The 19133-nt window shown below is 39.3% G+C and overlaps 1 protein-coding gene across 2 annotated transcripts; it reads right to left on the bottom strand.

The window, feature by feature from the left end:
- Positions 1-5357: 5357 nt before the first annotated feature.
- Gsto1 (glutathione S-transferase omega 1) lies at positions 5358-16728 on the bottom strand. 2 transcript variants are annotated; one of them, XM_078053129.1, is made up of 6 exons: positions 16576-16728; positions 15606-15714; positions 12351-12573; positions 9344-9442; positions 6372-6478; positions 5358-5597 (listed from the first exon to the last, which is right to left on the bottom strand). In XM_078053129.1, exons 1-6 carry the CDS (start codon positions 16625-16627, stop codon positions 5444-5446), a joined length of 744 nt encoding a protein of 247 aa, XP_077909255.1. In that variant the 5' UTR covers positions 16628-16728; the 3' UTR covers positions 5358-5443. The 2 variants fall into 2 exon arrangements, with proteins under 2 accessions (XP_077909255.1, XP_005333641.2); XM_005333584.5 differs by lacking the exon at positions 16576-16728 and adding an exon at positions 15919-16094.
- Positions 16729-19133: the final 2405 nt, after the last annotated feature.

A 19133-nucleotide genomic window follows, 5' to 3' on the forward strand; every position in this document is an offset into this window, starting at 1 on the left:
AATCTGGTGTTGAAAAAGACAAATTGGTTCTTGACTTGCTATGTTGATAACTTTTCATTTTGGAAGATAAAATTATATAGCTAATTTCTATCAAAAAGGATAAATTGGATGATAAAACAGAAACAGGAAATAACCATATCATATCAGAGCTCCTGGCAGATAAAGAGTAAGACAAATGTGTCCCTTGCATATTTCAAATAGATAAAAGAAGTATACCCAGAAGAAGAAGAACATTTCCCATCCCTCTCTTTACTCACCTACCTACATCAAGTTAGACCTTACTTCCCACATACAAGTATACTTTTAATAAACAACATTTTCCAATGGAAGGCCCTAGGAGGAAAGTGGAACCTCAAAATAAAAATAAATTATTGGTAACATGCATTTGGTGCTTTATGTGTATTAATCCACTTAACCCTTAAATGGTCCTAAAAGTATTAGTTCATTTTAAAAGATGAAAAAACTGATGCTAACAAAGTTAAAAACTTGACAAAAGCTTCATAACTATTAAGTAGAAATGGAAGGATTAAAACAACACTCTCAACTAGTAGCTTAATATATTCTAGATATGATGGACTGAATGGCTAGAAAACATTCTTCCCCAGATAAATATTTTAGGCTTTTGGGTCCTTCTGTTCTCAACTACTTTACTCTTGTAGGGTAAAAACAGCCATAAATGATATATAAATGAATGAGGATGGCTGTTTTCCAATGCAACTTTATGGACACTGAATTTCAATTTCATACATATTTTAATAGCATTTATTTTCAGAGAAGTTTTAGGTTCACAGCAAAGCAGAGGGGCTATAAAGATTTCCATATATCCCCTACCCCACACATGCAAGCTTCCCAGACGGCCAACATCCCAACCAAAGTGGTACATTTGTTACAATTCATGAATACATACTGACAAATTATCATTAAAGGTCCTTGTATATGTACATTAGTTGTTCACTATTGATGAATTTCAAGTCATAAGTTATCATTTGTATTTTAATATTTTAAAATGATCTAGCTCAATGGCCTTAACTTGGACATCTGTGGTCTGTAGCACAATGATTGGATTAGCAATGGAGAAAATAATTGATTAATTTGTAAATTAAAATGTTCTACGTCAGAGATGAGTTCCAAGTTCTTCCTCTTCGTTCCCTCTTTAAAAGAAATAAAATCCTTTAGAAGAACATTTAGAAAATGTTGCTTATTAAAAGTGTACCTATGTGTGGGAAGTTAGGTCTACTTGGTGTAGGTAGGTGAGTAAAGAGAAGGATGGGAAATGTTCTTCTTCTTCAGATAGGAAGCAATACTGTTAGAGTTCTCTAAACCTGGAGCCAGAAAGGCAGACTGTGAGACCTGGTTTTGGCATTCACGCCAGCTATGGAAGTTCTCTGACCCTCCCCTGTACAGTGAGAACATTAAAAATGCCTACTAGATGGGTTCATTGTGAGTGTGAACTGCGATCATACAGGCATCATCAATATAGTAAGGGCTCAGTGCACCTCAAAATTAATTAAATACTAGTGACGAGGAACACATTTTCAATAGTATAGTACATTCCAGCTTTGTATCCCTATAGATGAGATATACTGTTATTCAGTTTTGCTAAGCATATTAGAATTAAAATTCAACTCACAATATTTGTTTCACCAGTTACCAGTTTAATGGCAATTGAGTAGGTTAAATGCTGCAGGCTACATTTCAGTAATGTGGTTTTTGATCTTACCACTGAACACTATCGTTTCCCTAGAAAGATTTTAATTATGACCTTTAAGCTTACTTCTTTTTTAAAGATCCAGTAGATACCTCTTTGGAATCCTCTTTGCAAACTTTCCTTCTATATTATTTCATGTTTATACTTCTATTATACCAATCCATTCAAGCATGAGACAAACTGTAATGAGGCCATCTTAAACCTGCTCCAAATCGATTTCCAGCCACTTCAAATATAACTAAATCTGTTTTGAAAATGTAGGGATCTTTAATCATGGCTGATTAATGACTTAGTCTTTTAGGAAAAGAATGCCACCACAAAAATAATTTCTTTAATTGTTTACATGAGTTTACTTGAGAAAAAGTAGAGTTCGTATTTTACAATTTTTCAAAAAAATTTTGTCATGCTCACCACTGAGAGAAGAAACTAGAGGATTTTCCTTTTTAATATTTCAGAAGAGGGGTTGGAGTTGTGGCTCAGTGGTATAGTGCTCACCTAGCATGTGAGGCACTGGGTTCGATTCTCAGCATTACATAAACATAAATAAAATAAAGGTTCTGTGTCCATCTCTGATGAAACATTGGTGAAGGTTAAATAATTGGGCTTTAACTAAAAGTGTTAAAATGCAAAATTTTAAAAAAGTTCCCGATGCTATTAAAGAAATTTTTAAAAAATATTTCAGAAGTGCTCTTCACATGTAAGATTATAATACTGGGTATTCAGTTATTGTTCATGGAGCTCATAGAGCAAGATAAATTGGAAAACAGGTTCTGCCCTCAAATATATCTATAGTCATCACTTGTTTCCAAGAATTGAGGGTCATAGGGAATTCTGTGCTTTAATGAATTTGTTTGGGGACATATTCAATAAGATCACTAAAATTATTAGAGGAAGAACGTCATCTTCCCACTTGGGAAAGTATAGTCAAAGGAGACTTTTCTTTTAAGTGTTTAAATATGTTTTCCTATACCTATGTCTCTTTACAACTTGAGGTACCAAAGAAAAAAACTTAACATATAACATTCAAATAAGCTAAAGCAAAATTCAAGATTCTAACATGAGCAAGTGAAATATTTGTAAAAATCAAACAAAACACATTGAGTTTGGAAAAGAAATATCAATATCTCCTATTAAATTTCAGGCATAATAATGATGTGGCAAAAAAAGTGATATAGTCATCCCTACATATTCACAAAGATTTGGCCAAGGACTCTCTTGGATACCCTAATCCACAGCTGTTCAAGATTCTTAAATAATAAAATGAAATATTATTTTCACATAATCTTGCATATCCTCCTATATAAATTAAATCATTTTTTAGTTATAATACCTAATACAATGCAAATGATATGTAAATAGTCGTTCTACTGAATTGCTTTGGAAATAATTATAAAAAGTCCATCATATTCAGTACAGATTGAGGTCTTCCCCCCCCCCAAATATTTTCTATCCAAGGTTGGTTGATTCTGCAGATGTGGGGCTCGTGGATAAGGAGGGCTGACTGTGCTATCATCTCCTGACTCGACCTCCAAATGCTAAGTTGTTGAATAAATAGAGTCTGGGGGCAGAACATATGTAATCTGTTGCATTAACAACAGTAGTACTGACTCTAAAGAGTACTGACTGAATTTGAATCTCCTCTTCAGCATTTAATAGCTGGGTGACCTTGGGCAAATTATAAAAACTTTCTATGCACTGGTATTCTAATCAGACACGGGATGAGAGCATTTAATACTTAGCACGCACCTGTCACCTAGTAAGAATTTAACATTAGCTATTATTTTTATTATCGTTTTCATGTAGCAGGAAAGACTTTCAGTCTTCAAAATGACAGGATGGTCCAAGAAATTAAATTCCCCTGCCTGCGTGTACCCTAATCATGCAGTGTAGCGCAACTAGAGATGCTCCATTTCGGATCTGAGTACCTAGTGATCTGGGGTCTTCGCCCGTCTCCAGCCAAATGAGAAAAATAAGAACAAATTAACCTGACTTAAAAATATTTGATTTAAAGGCCTGTTCTTTATTCTTGGATTATAACCCTTGTATTTTTGTTTTGTTGTTTTTGTTTTACGTTAAATTCTCTGATGAAACACTGGTAAAGGTTAAATAATTGGGCTTTAACTAAAAGTGTTAAAATGCAAAATTTTTAAAAAGTTCGCGATGCTATTCTGGGCCCTAAAATTCATGAATATCTTAAAGTTCAGAAATGACCTCAGACCCCTCTGGTCTTCCAACACAACTAAGGCCACACCAACCCTCCCGGGAGAGGTGAGAGGAGACACGCCCTCACGGAACCTCAAGGCGCCAGACCGCCGGAAATGGATGGGGAGGGGTGACGGCGCAGAGGGAGGCGGGGCCCACGTGGGACACGCCCCTTCTCACGTGATCCTACCCGCCAACTGGCCGCAGGGTCCAGAGCTTTAGCCAATCCTCAGAGCTTTTGGAAATGCCTGCCGAACAGTGCTGAGTAGAGCCAATGGGAGGCTGCGTTACAGCTCTGATACCGAAGTGGAGGGCCTAATCACTATGGCTGGCCTAAGGTGAAACCGGGTAGTGGTTGGTCGTGGCCCCACAGGACCCGGCTACACTTTGTTTGAAAACTCGCCGGGAGCCGCCGCGCCTGGCGGGGCGGGCTGGCGACGGCGGCAGAGATGGATACGCCGGCGGCTGGAGCGTTGGAGCGGCTGAGGGCAGGAGTCAGAGGCCGTTTGTGAAGTCAACCGGTTCTCAGGTGCCTCGCAGGGTGCGGCCCCCACATCGTCATGGGGCGGGGAACTGATTCCCAATTTAGAACTCGCGACCCACCCTGGACCCATTAAATCGGAAATGCAGCGCTGAGTCGTGGGTGATTCTTAGGCACTCTTAACAGACCTAATCATTCGGACATTTTCCTCCCCAGCAAATCTGAGCCTAAGTACAGGAAACCAGACTTTGGGGCAGGAAGGCAGCCCCTTGATTGTGATGGTAAGAACAGTGTCCTGGATGTGTTCTCCAGATCCTTCTGCCAGCGTCTTAAGGCCTCATTTACCCTCGGGACTAGTTTAGAACAAAATGAGGCTCTCTGATTTGCCTTCTCCTGGCGGTGAAGTGGTGATAAAAATAGAAATCTACAGGACTCTGGAAACTATGGAAGATGTCATTAATATTTCTCAGTGGGGACATTACCTATTATTTATACAGCCTTATACACTGATCAATGTGGTCTTCCCACTATTTAACACCTACTGTGTGTCCAGTATGGGGATTTGGAAGAATGGAGTTGAAGGAGATTGGAGGCTGGGAGACCAAACAGGCCATTCAGTTATAAGGTGATGTGGAGAGAGTGAGATTAAATGGATGATGGAAAGGAAAGAATGAGGGAGATTTCTCAACTCAGAAACCAAAAGACAGGAAACTTGACAGGGCATCTCTTGAGATGACAGTAGGTTGTCTCGTTGGTAATTTCCTATGAGGACATAGAAATCTAGATTATAAAGTCCAGATCTCACCAGAGATGTTAGTTTTGGGATTTTCAGCACAGATAATGATAGAACCCCCAAAGTCATTTGAGTATTTTGAGATAGAAAATGCATTTACATTTCTCTAGGAGGGCCTTGAGGAGACTCCTTAGTTAGATCATATGTCAAATTAGTCAAATGAGGCAATGGAGTGCACTTGATAAAATGAAAGCATGTTATTATACACATAGGTGAAGTAAAATATTAGACATAACTTCAGTGCTGATTTTTGCCCACTTTAGAGCCCATAGTCAAAGGCCTCCAGGCTGTTCTGTAAGTAGAGGCCTAAGAATCCTTGATGAGTCTTCACATCATGGAGGAGGGCTGATACTGTGGGATCTTTCTTCATGGCTGCTATCCAGAGCTTAAGTTTTGGAGTGTGGGCTACACACCTGTGGAAGGAAGACAGAAAAAGGTGTGAGCTAGGTAAACTAGATTGGCATCACAAAATCTTCTAAAGATCATTATCCTTGTCTGCAGTTTAATTTTGTTTTCCTCTAACCTTTTTAAAGATTAAAAACATTTCCTTAAAGTGCATGTAATCACAGACTATTAGATTTTAAAGGTATCACAGAGCTCTTTGTTTTATAGAACAGGAATCTGAGAGTAAAGTGACTTGCTCAGTTTGCATAAGCACTTGTCCAAACTGAGAGACTGATAGCTTTTTAAGAGAGAATTTGGAAGACAAACAAGAATGTTAAATTTTAATTATTCTATCACCAGATTGTGACTAAAAAGCAATCCTAAACAGCTGTAGTCTCTAAGAAGTGGGAGAATGTCAGGGTGGCTGGCTGACAAAACTCAAAACATTTTAGAAAATAGCGTGGAAATCTTATTGGTAATTGGGAGGTTAACCCTGGTCATAGAATCCTGCAAAACATCCTTATAAAAATGTACATCCTATGGATTTTTAATTCAGAGGGAAGAAGTAAATTATGAAGCATTTTTATTCCATGTCACAGAAATTTCCCACCCTCCAAGGAGTAGTAAATGTAAGTATATGACTTGTTTTAGATAGCATGGGACCCTCTTGTCTGTTTTCATGCATACCAGTTGTATTAAATATTTTAACTTTATTTTTTTTAACTTTTATTTGTTCAGAAAAAAGTACAATGTGTACTATTTCAGCTATCCTAAATCATGGACATAATATTTGAAGGTCTTACTCATTTAGCTCCACTGCTTCCAGCCGTTCAAACCAGGGCCAGATGAGATAATCAATCATAGACACAGAATTGCCACCAAAGAAGGTTGTCTTCTTATTAGTCAGAACCTGAACATTAAAAACATAAAGAGTACTGGTAATTTGTGCATCTAGTAAGAATCATCATCAGAAACAATGAAGGCAAATTAAGAAAAGCATATGAGAGCAACATCTCTTATTTTGACATATCCAAGTTGGGTTTTTGTCTGATCAAAAGTTTAAACAGCTTTAGAGTCCATTGGATTGGCATAAAATGAAACGATGAGGGGCTGGGGATGTGGCTCAAGCGGTAGCGTGCTCGCCTGGCATGCGTGCGGCTCGGGTTCGATCCTCAGCACCACATACCAACAAAGATGTTGTGTCCACCGAGAACTAAAAAATAAATATTAAAAAATTCTCTCTAAAAAAAAAAAAAATGAAACGATGAACAAAATAATCTGAAAAATGGAGAAAAACAGGTCACAAAGCATAAGATCCCTGTAAAATGCAGGACTTACATGCAGAATGTAGAAATAGCTGGGAGTCAGTAAGAAAAATGGCAAAAATTCATTAGAAAATGAGCAAGAGGATGTCCAGATGGCCAATAATCATTTGAAAGGGGCTCAACTACATTAGTTGTCATGGAAATGAAATTAAAACTAAAAAGCAATTGCACTGGGGCTGGGGATGTGGCTCAAGCAGTATCGCGCTCGCCCGGAATACGTGCGGCCCGGGTTCAATCCTCAGCACCACATACAAAGAAAGATGTTGTGCCCACCGATAACTAAAAAATAAATATTAAAATTCTCTCTCTCTCTACCTCTCTCTCTTTAAAAAAAAAAAAAATTGCACTATGTATCAGTCAGAATGGCTAAAATGAACAAGATGGAACCACTGCTGGTAGGAGTGTAAATTGGTATAACCAGGTTTTAGCAGCTTGCATACTCTGTAACCTGGCAGTTCTACTTGGAAATGTAACATAAGTCAATCAAAATTCTTTAATAATTCAAATGTGAAAATGTTAATTGGGATTACATTAGATAAGTTGTGGTGTAGTTAAACTGTAGAACACTGTACCAAAGAACAGGAAAGAACTACACAACGTAAACTTAATATTGAATGAAAGACATTAAATCCAAAAGAGTGTGTATTATATCATTCCATTTGTATAAAGCACAAAAAGAACCCAAACTAATATTCTGGTTCTTGATATGGGTCTGCTACCATGATTGTGTTCACTTTGAGAAAATCCATCATGTAGTACTCATATGCTTTGGGTGCTTCTCTGGTTGCAGTTTTTTAATTAAGAAATGTCTTCAATATACCAGAAATAGACTGGATTAAACATATGGAAATATACAGGAAAAAGACTGTAAAACAGATGACAATTACTTGAAAACCAAGCACAAACAGGATGTTTCTGAAATTTAAGAAAGTGAATTGACATTAGGGTTTTGCCAAAGGGGAAAATTGAGACTCTTGTCTGGCTAACTAAACAAGCACCAAGAAATGTTTCCCTTTATAAATAAACTCCAGAATTTTTCTTAGGGCCCATGTAACATTATGCATTTTTGATTGATTATATCTACCCAACTATTCATCTCAGTAAATACTACTAAAATGTAATCATCTAAAGAATTATGTTCTGCATCTTTGCAGCTTTTACACTGTCCAATAGAAGAATATAAAATTATTCAGGAAGAAATATAACCCCTGCCCCCATCAATTACCATTAAGAAAATTTAACTGGTAATGAAAAATCTACTTCTGCAAAAAAAAGGATACTAGGCTCAAATGTTTTACAGAAACAGCCAGATTAGAAAAAATAGGGAACATTACCCAACCCATTTTAAGAGGTTAGATCAGCCTGTAATCCCAGCTCTTCAGAAGGCCGAGGTAAGATGGCATGTACTAGTCCAGTACAGACTCTGTCTCAAACAAATAAAAAGGGCTGGAGATGTACCCCCAGTGAGAAAGCACCCCTCTGGCTTCAATACCCAGTACAAGAAAAAAGACAACAAAACAATTGAAGATACTGTGAGAATAGATTATGGGTCAGTTCAGTTAGGAACACATGTACAAAACTTTATTAATGATTATATTAACTTTATGAACTACAATACACAGGAAAATCCATTGAGAACAAGAATGTTTTATCTCAGTTATGCTAGTTTGGTTAGACACCAGAAAAATCTATCAGTAGCATCACAGTCACCAGATAAAAGGGGAGAATTCTGTGAACATTTCAGTAGATGTAACAGATGCCAAAAAAATTAAACACTCATTATTTTTTTTAAAATTAGCAAATTGAAACTCCATGAAAAAAGTTTCAGAAAAAACTCACAGTAAACTTCGGTACTCATTCCCATAAATGACAGCAAGTGTGAATTCTCTCAGTAAAACTTAAGGCAGTGTATGAATGGAATATCTGAAGGCTAAAGGAAGGCTCTGTCTCAAGCCTATATTACAGCCTCTCCAAAAAAGACAAAACACATCTGAGCTTCCTCAAGTGTTTGTGTGGTTCATGGCAATCTTTTTGCAGTGAGAAAAGTTTTATTATATAATACCAAGTGGGGAGAAAACACAATGACATCCATGCTCTGATCACATTTTTTAAAAATATAGACAAAGACTGGAAACAAGAATGTAAAAATGGAAACAGGTGACAAATTGTGGAGATGTGTATAATATTTTTCTCTTTTCTTTGACATCTTAATGACAATTTAACAAAGTATTTTATAAACAAACCTTTGACAGTGCTTTTGGGTATTTGGGTTTATATTATAAGCAGAACATCTTACAGCAATCAACTTTAAAATTAATTTCTTTATTTTGAATTCTTCCTAATTGCCATAAAGTGACTTGGGAAATGGAAGTATGAAAAAAAGAGTAAAAGGAAAAGGAGGTAGATATAGAGTATCTTGTATCATGATCAAAGCTATGAGAAATGATTACCTCCTCTAGCTTGCTGAATTCTTTCTTCAATTCTTCTTTTAGGCCAGACCAGTTTTCTTTATTTTGCCCTTTAATAAAGTTTGCCATCAAAGATGGTACCTAGGCAGAGAATGATTTCTTAGTGAATCAGTTTGAGGCTCACTACCTTAGCACTCCTACATAAAAACATGATTAATTTAGGCCCTAAGGAACTTAGTGAGAACCTGTCTCTAAATAAAAAAATCAAAAGGGCTGAGGATGGAGCTCATTGGTAAAGTGCCCCTGGCTTCAATCCCCAGTACAAAACAAAAAAAACAATAAAATTCTCATAGTGTGATATTCCAAAAATGTCTCAGGTGCACCAAGTCCCTACATTAACAAAGGCCACAGAATGATCTTAGAATCAGTTTTGTAGACTAAGATAATATGTTGGTTAGGATTTTATGAATTGCTCATAGGATTGTTGGGAGGCAAGGAGGGGAGGGGAGATAGTAGAGGATAGGAAAGGCAGCAGAATACAACATAACACTAGTATGGCAGTAGGTAAAAACGTGGATGTGTAACCGATGTGATTCTGCAATCTGTATACAGGGTAAAAATGGGAGTTCATAACCCAATTGAATCAAATGTATGAAATATGATATGTTAAGAGCTATGTAATGTTTTGAACAACTAATAAAAAAAATAAAATTAAAAAAAAAAAAAAGATTGTTGGGAGGCCGAATAAACAGACCTGGATCTAAGAACATTCCAAAATCTGAGAACTGGCCTAATGGGAGGTGCCCACTGCTGCCAGTGCCAGCTGAGCATTAATGTTACAGCTCATGCTGCTGCCAGTAAATGGATTCTGAGGTTATCACTAGTGCCACTAGCCCTCCGAGCCATTATTGTTCTGGAATTTAATCTTGTAACCTCCACTGCACCTGAGAGCTGGAAGCTCTGCCACCAGCAGCAACAGCAACCCTCACCAAGCTTCATATCATGTCTGAATTGAATGCTAACGTGTGTGATAGGAAGAACTTAGGTCACAGGCAATGGCCCCAGTGGTAGAGGGAACTGGGGAAAAGGATTTTTCTGAGTTCTACCTTTCTACATAAAGAGGTGGTACAAATGGGATTACCTAAAGACATGACAGGTGTAGTGTCAGATGCTTCAATGCTTGTAGTGGAAGCACTGAATCTCCAATTTTACTTTTCATGCTCATTATTTCTGTATTTTAATATTTGGTCTTTAAGATCTCATTCAGAGAAGCACACTTAATCCAATTTTAATAAACAGGCACTTGTAAAAACATTAGAATCTCATGAAATCCCATCAATGTCAGTACAGCTTGCCCTTTTGGAACTGAAGGTTTGCAGGCAACAGTTGTCTGCATTTCCATCTCTACCTGACTTGCTGGTTCTGTCTGCATTTCCATCTTCACTTGCCTTACCTTTTGTCTCTTCTTGTTTTCCGTATATCAGTTTCCACTCAATGCTCTTCCATTTTTGCTTCCCCTAAAGATGAACTTCTGTGGCTTTGATTTTTCAAATCTCCTTTATCTATTTTATACTGATTTATACTGACACACACACACACACACACATCCACTGGTTTTTTTTCCTTAACACCTTTACTAAATTAGTTTCTGTGTCTAATTTCTAAATTTCCAGGAGAGAAGATGACTAGCAAGGTATGGCAAGGTGGGATTGGGATTTATTTCTGGACTAATGAGCTGTGGCCAGGAGAGCAGGATCATAAGCCATCTTTTTTTTTGAAAGTGAACAGGGAAATAATGGTGGGAATCTCCAGCTTTACTTTTCATGCTCATTTTCTTTTTGGATGGTACAATGAATTTTGGTACCAATTTTTAAACACCCCAACATTTCTTGTAAAAGTCACATTCCCTTTCCACCAACTTTAACAGCAGTCACTCTGCTTTTCTTTGACTCTTATCCTGGGAAGCCACATGATTCTCTCCTCCTTCCCTATACCTTTGCAATATCTTCCCTATACCTTTGCAAGATCTCCCTATAAATCTCTCATATTTTAAGTATTTTTAAAACACATTCTTTCTTTAGAGGCAAAGCATTCCTTTATATACTAACCATGTTACCAAGGTAATAATGTTTAAAGGGATGTAGTAGGACATTGCTATTCTGGGTATCTACATAAACATCCACTGGTTTTTCTTTGCTGATACTAATTGTTAACAAATCCACGTTGATGCTAATTATGATGTAAACATTTCTTAAGGGATTCCATTTATTCAGTCAGCTGAGAGTTAGGGCCAACACAGAGTTGATGCTCACTGCTGGATGCTATGGCTGTAACAAGAGCTAACACTGAGTAGGTCCCATGAGACAGACTCTGCTCTAGGTGTTTCATATTAATTGATTTTTACCTCATGAGATGGGAACAATTATTATACTTATTTGAAAATGAACTAAATAAATAATTAAAAATGATGAACTTAAGAGGCAAAGTAACAAGTAACTTGCTCAGAGTCACACAATGTACAAGTAGCCAAGCAGTGGACCAAGAGTGATCAAAACACAGCCTCCACACTCACAGAGCTCACATTGCCAGTGCAATACATGGGCAAATGGTGGGTAACTACAAGGGCCAAGTGTCACAACAGGGAAGTGAGCATATCTGGGACACAGAATAGAGCACTGACCAGCCCAGATAGACATCTGGAAGGTAGCAATACCCAGGCAGATATGTGAAAGATGCCTGGGGAATAACCAGGCCAGGTGAGACTGAAAGATCCTTGTCCATCAAGAGCTGAGAAAGAGAAGGTTGCAAGTATGGGGAAAAGTGCAGAATGACTGGAAAACAAAATGTCAGAAGAGTGAAAAGGGAACACTTTGGAGAGGTAAGAGGGAACCAGATCATGGAAGGACTTATGGGACATATCAAGCTGACAAGAGCATATTGCTCTATTGTCTTCCACTCCCAAATCACTGAACCATCATAAATGACAGTGTTGATTTACTTAAAAAACAAAGCATTTTCAAATAGAAACTGAAATTCCTTGTATACCCACCTTAGAAAATAACTCAAAGACCATCTTTTGGCAAGCTTTTTCATAAGGATCATCCGGCAACAGCTTCTTCCCGGGATATGCTTCATCCAGGTACTCACAAGTGATGGTAGATTCAGAGATCAACTGACCCTGACTGTTTTCCAGAACTGGCACTAAACCCAGGGGATTCTTCTTGAAGTACCACTCAGGCTTATTTCTCAGGTTGATATTGATGATTTCATGCCTGAAAGATACAAGACTATGAAGAGACTGAACCATTTTCTGTATTTCTGTATAAATTTTTAAGTCCCCCCATCTACTTAGTTCAGACCCCAATTTTAGGTGTTATTTCTGCCTTGATTTTCTCCATACCAGTTTTTTTGTTGTTGTTGTTTGTTTGTTTTAAGAATTTGAATATTTTAGCTGGCTGTGGTGGCACACACTTATAATCCCAGCTATTTGGGAGGCAAAGGCAGTAGGATCACAAGTTTGAGCCAGCCTTGGCTACTTAGTGTGGGCCAGTCTCAAAAAAATTTAGAGAGGGCTAGGAATGTAAGTCTATGGTAAAGCACCTAAGTTCAATCCCTAATACCTAAACAAATAAATAAAAATTAAAAATAAAAGTAATATGACTATTTTAATTAGTCAATTGTTTTGACTATTCCACTTCCTATGAGTGGAATCATGTAGTATTTATCTGTGTGATTTATTATTACTTAGCATAAGGTTCTCAAGGTCCATCTATGTTGTCACATATTGCAGAATTTCCTTTTTAAAGGTGGAACAGTATGTACTTACCACATTTTCTTGATCCATTTATCTATGAGTAGATATTGGCATTAGACCAATTGTGTAAGAGTGCTAATATTTCTTTGAGATCCTGATATTGATCTCAAAGAAATCGGCATCTAATTGAATTGTATCCACTACACACCATATGAGAATTAACATGATAAAATTCAGTTTCTTTCACTTTGATTCAATTACTCTGAATTTAACACAACAACAACCAAAAAAAAAAAAAAAAAAAAAAAAAAAAACCAACTTGCTTTTTTTCCCCCCAAGGGTATTAAGGGATCTTAAAAAATTCACTCACAAAATAAACTTTCAAGTTAAATCGCCATGAGTTGTTGTGCTTTTTAAAATGTAACTAGTTTTAAAGCGTACAAGTTAAATCAAAAAAGGAAGAAAATAGGTGAAGTCCAGGCTGTTTTCAGATTGAAATTAGAACTACCATGTATCTTGCTTGAGAGATTACAGAAGAAATAAAAGAAGGGCAAATGTCATGTAATTGTTAAAACTAGGTTTATATAATTGTCAAAGCTGGATTAGTGTCAAATAGAAGAATTACTCAAAAGTAATAGATACCAACATCTTTGTTTCCTGTTTCTCCATGCATAGCAGTAGCTAGAACAGTATTTGGTGTGAGAATTTAAATAAGTAAACCTCTGTAGAAACACACGAATAATCAATTTGAACTTGTGTGTGTGTGTGTGTGTGTGTGTGTGTGTGTGTGTATTAAAAGGCTCATGTGCTGACACAATACTGAATGCATTCACATTCCAGCCAATTATGAGGAAAAACAGGAACCCCTGCCAAAGAATAATCAACATTTTTTGAAAATTTATATTATGAAAACAAAAGGTAGATCCTGGGCTTTTGCCATTAAGAAGTCTCTCAGAATACACGTGCATTTTGGTAGCCTGGCATTTTGAGCCAGCAATGTACCTGTACCCCTACTCCCAAAGTTGGAAGATATACCTTTTAGGGAAAACCATTAATTGAATAGTTACATCATGTGGTAAAAATCTAGTACTTCACCAGTAAAAGTTTCCTGGGGTTCAAAGTTAAAACTGATCCATGAACATAGTAGATCTCTACTGTATGCACTACCTGAAAGGTATTACCTCCCCCACTAGAGCCTCCCTCCCCACTATTATGGTAAAATAATTTCATTTTTCCTTAGAAAACTGTCTCAGTAAGACAGATGTTTTCAACCTAAGGTTCCAGAGGGAGTCACATAACTCATGACTTTGATCCCCTGAATCCATTTATGTTCTACTCCTGGATTATCCATCACATAAGTATAAGAAATGTTTTTTTAATCCAGTTTTAATCTTTCTTGGAATGAAAGATTACAGCAAAGATTACAGTGTTTTAGATTAGCATTACTAAATAATGAACATTTTATGTTCTCAAAATCATAATTTTATCCAAATGAAATGCAAGTCTTAGGGAAGTAGTAGCTAATCCAAAAATAATTTTTCTTTCAAAAGCATCTTACATTTCTTTTCAGGAGAACTGTCTGCTTAACCAATTTTCCCCTTATATTTATGATTAAAATTACAAACTCAGAGCCCGTAGAAGAAAAACTCCTTTAAGAACATTGTTTTAAATTTCCACAGAGCCTTCTACACCACTGATATCTAATAAAGGTTCAAAAGATTCCCCAGGTCACTGGAAGGGAAGTTGTTCCAATGGATACCAGGCATCAGAAAAACCAAGTGACCTGACCTTTATGAATAACCCATCAGTCAACAACTGATAGTTTAAATAATGAGGCTATGCAAAAGACGGAATTTTTAGACACAGACACTTCATATATATACTTTTAGTTGTCAATGGAACTTTATCTTACTTATTTATATGTGGTGCTAAGGATCGAACCCAGGGGTTCACACATGCTAGGCAAGCGCTTTATCACTGAGCTACTACCCCAGCCCCAGGCACTTTCTTTTATGTTTACTAAGTAACAACACAATCTACCCGGGTGTACCCAGGACATTTAACTCAGCGCTCTTCCAAGGAGGGTCAAACCTGTACTAGGGCAAATTACTGTTCCCGAAGGCTCCATAAGAGCACCAATGAGTAATAACCAGACAAGAATGAACAGTCACTAGGGCGTGAAAGCAGAAAACACGGAACCAGGAACCTGGGACCTACCAGAGCTAAACAACTGCTGCCAATGATCGCCACTGATCTTATCCAAGAGAGATCTTCGGCAAATCACTAACTTTACTGCACCTCTGGCTTCTCCAATTCTTTATAAAATGTTGGTTAATATGGAATGAGCTGTCCTAAACTAGGGGAGTCTGTGCCATTTTCCCCCTTGAAGAAAGGGTCTGTAATTTGCCATATTCCCCACAAAAGACTGACAATAGATTGTCGTAAAACACAAAAAGATCTCCAAATGCACTCTCCAAAATTCCCAGCCCTGACGCCCGCCGAAGTCGCCTCCCTGCAGGATCCGGGAGTGCCTGGTGCCTCCCTTCTTACTCGATTCCTTTGGCCTTCAGGACCAACCGCGTCCTCTGGGCAAACGGACAGAACCTCATGCTGTAGAGGCGGATCAAGCCTTCCGGGACAGGCCCCGGGGGCGCGCTTCCTACCGGGAAGAAGCAGAGGCGTTAGGGTCCCGGCATCAGCGACCTTCAGCCTCCCGCGGTCCCCCCCAGACGCCACGGAAAGAACCCCGCGCCACAGCCCGGGCCGTTCCCCATCCGCACGACTCGGCTCCCGGAGTAGCCTCACCCAACACGCGGCCGGGGGGCACCGAGATCACCCGCTCCTGGCGGCGAGCAGGCCTCACCCTTTGCCAGGCTCTTGGCTGATCCCCCCGACATCGTGGCGCAGCGCCGGCCGAATTCCCCACGCCTCGGCTCTGGGGTTTGCAGGCGATTCAGGAAATAGGTCGCTCCTCCCTCCCAGCTCAAAAGTGCCTGCCCCCGGCTGCCGCCAACTCCGCCCCGACTGTGTCCCCCAACCCCGCGCAGCCTGCACTCTGGAGAGAACGCACGCGCGCAGCGAGCCGAATAGGTGCGGGCGACCGACGTGCGCAGTCCGTTTCCCAGCCTCACTAAGAAGAAAGCCGCGGCGATACAGGCCGAGCGGCTAGAGGGGCAATGCAGTCAAACAGCAGAATGCGCCCGCATCCAGCCTCCTGGTTTTAAGAGATATCCCTTAAAACACCGGAGGGGGTTGTCGGGTCAGTCTCCTACAGGCCAAGATCTTCTGCCACCGGGAATGCACAAAAGGAGATCAAAATGCTCAGACCAAAAGACGTCTCCTGTCCACCTTGTACCTATGACCTTGACCCTGCCCCTGACCTCCCTACCTCCCAGACCATCCTGATCCCAGACCAGGAAGGCGCTCCCAGGAGGTTTTCAAGGGGCATGGTCTTGGGACTGGTTCTCGCCCTGGGGGCCCTCGCCCGCATCGCAGCCCCCCCCCCCCCACACACACACACCTTGGTTCAAAGGCTTCCTACACTCAAGCACCGGTGGCAGGTACACGTTCATTATTTCAGAGAGCTCTCTCCAAAGGCTCCTGTTCTCCAGACGCCCATGGCTTGTTGGAGGTCTCCCAGCCGCTTGGATAGACTTTTCCTTTTTCTGCCAGTACTAGCATGAGGTGACAACTGGGAGGGACACTGCCCCTACTCTCACCCACAGGACACTTTTTAACCTGAAAGAGTGCAAATGTGGATATTATCAACCTCCCAAGAGTGGTGCTGCTTCCAAAAATCAAATATTTGTATTTCGAAACCCTTACTACAGCACAAGATCAGAGTTCAGAAGATCAGAAGCCAACTGAGTGGATTTAGCCTTCTGGGTCTACGGAAAAAATGGTCTGGCCAGAGGATGAACTCAAACAGCCCCTTTAATTTAGAGATCAGGAAAGATGGTTTCTGGGGTACTATGATACATGTAAGAAAAAAAAATACTATTCAATGATTTGCTTGTCTGCCTAGTTTTAATTGGATTCTTAACCATAAATTCTTTTTTTTTTTTTTTTTTTTTGGTACCAGGGATTGAACTCAGGGGCACTTGACCACCTAGCCACATCCCCAGCCCTATTTTGTATTTTATTAGAGACAGGGTCTCACTGAGTTGCTTAGCTCCTCACTGAGTTGCTTAGGCTGTCTTTGTCTTTGTCTTTGTCCTGCCTCCCCCTCCCAAGCCTCTGGGATTATGGGCATGCGCCACCGCACAGGCCTTAACCATAAATTCTTACAGATTTTATGGTTAGGAGGAATTATCCTTATCTCCCTGAGTTTCAGGATTTAATCTGTGAAAAGAGTCACAAAAGTCTTGCCTTTCAGGGTAATTTGGGTTACTATTATCAACATTATTTCAGGCCTGCATTTCTCCTGCAGATAACAGGTAGTTTGTTGAGCAATGTGACATAGCTTGTCCATTTAAACCAGGCAGGGCTGCAGGTAAATTTGCTTTTTTGGAAAAGAAAGCATGTGGGGGTCAGCACAGAGTCCATTTTATAGAATTATTCCCTTAACTTCATGTTCCTATTATTCTCATCTGTCTGTCCCCTATCTTTGTGATCTCGGTCACAAAGGTTTACAGATTTCAATGAACACTAACAAAGTCCACCAGCCTTCCAGTCCAAGAACCCACCAGATCTCCTAGGACCCATACGACAAAACTTAATATGAAGGACAGTCAGGCAAACCCTGCTGAGCAGTGCAGAGTCATCAGAACCACTCCATCCACCTTGTGTCTGGGGCAATAGTAGATGAAATAACAGAAGTTTTTCAGGTCCAGGCTAGAAAAATAATGAGTAGGATTAAAATGAGGCTCTGCCAGGTGGCCCAGCATGGCAAATCTGACTTTCTGGGTATCTTCATTTTTTCTCTTCTCCCCGACACCAGAAGCTCAGGAGCCATGTTTAGCCGAAGGGAGAACTACTCAGCTCTTGGAAAACGCTGAGCTGGGTGTTGAGGCTTCTTGGCTCCACTAAGTGCTGGGTGATGATTCAGCAGAAACTCCAGGTTCAGCCGCCTGCCTAGTTTTAAAAGCTGATAACTCCTGGACTGGTCTGGAAGGGGATGTCTGTTTAATTTTGCTTGGCTCTGTTATGGGAGGGGCAGAGAATGAGATGATAAGCTTGCAGTCTTGGAGCTCCCTGCCTGTTTTGACCTGGTTCTCCCCCTGTGTTAGTTTACTAGGGTTAGAGTAACAAAGTACCAGCATGGCTTAACCAGCAGAAACATGTCTCACATCTCTAGAGGCTAGAAGTCCAAGATGAAAGTGTCACCCAGGTAGCTTCCTTCTGAGGACTGTTAAGGAGTATTTGCTCTATGCTTCTCCCAGCTTCTGGTGTTTGGAGGCAATCTTTGGTGTCCCTAGGTACAAAAGCCTCAGCCAGTCTCTTTCTTCACCTTTACAAGGAATCCTCTGTGCTCATGTCCATCAATTTTTTTCTTTTTTAATCAGGACCTCAGTCATACTGAGTTAGGGTCACACTCCAGTATGGCCTCATCCTAATTTAACTAATTACATCTGCTACAACCCTATTTCCAAATAAGGCCACATTCAGAGGTTCCGGGGATTAGGACATTACAGTATGTATGAAGTTGTGGGTGGACACAGTTCAACCCATTGCTCCTTATTATCCCTGTGGAAGCAGGCAAGTCACTAACCTGTATTTTTCAGTTTCCTCGTGTAAAATGGGATGGTAAAAACTTGATGCCTTTTATAGAGTTCAAAGAACGATTAAATTAGTTAATATATAGAAAGCATTTAAATATTACATGGCATAGAATAAGTGTTAAATAAATAATATCATTACTACGTATTTCTGTTTAATTAAATAGGCAAAAATAAAACTAAATTTAAAATATGGGCCTTGCTTTACTCTATTTAAAGAAATAAAATTTTTAGGAGCACTTTTTTTTTATTAGTTCTAATCAGTTTTATGTGACAGTAGAAAGCTCTTCAATTCATTGTACACAAATGGAGCAGAATTTTTCACTTCTCTTGTTGTACATGAAGTAAGGTCACACCATTC

The sequence above is a fragment of the Ictidomys tridecemlineatus genome, chromosome 1, assembly GCF_052094955.1.
Source record: "Ictidomys tridecemlineatus isolate mIctTri1 chromosome 1, mIctTri1.hap1, whole genome shotgun sequence".
NCBI lineage: Eukaryota > Metazoa > Chordata > Mammalia > Rodentia > Sciuridae > Ictidomys > Ictidomys tridecemlineatus.

Coding starts and splice junctions, on each gene's coding strand:
- Gsto1 (XM_078053129.1), bottom strand. CDS start 16,627: ATGAACGTGTACCTGCCACCGGTGCTTGAGTGTAGGAAGCCTTTGAAC. Junction 15,715..16,575: donor TAGGAAGCCTTTGAACCAAG/GTGTGTGTGTGT, acceptor TCTTCCCGGTAG/GAAGCGCGCCCCCGGGGCCT. Junction 6,479..9,343: donor AATTCAGCAAGCTAGAGGAG/GTAATCATTTCT, acceptor TTTAATGTTCAG/GTTCTGACTAATAAGAAGAC.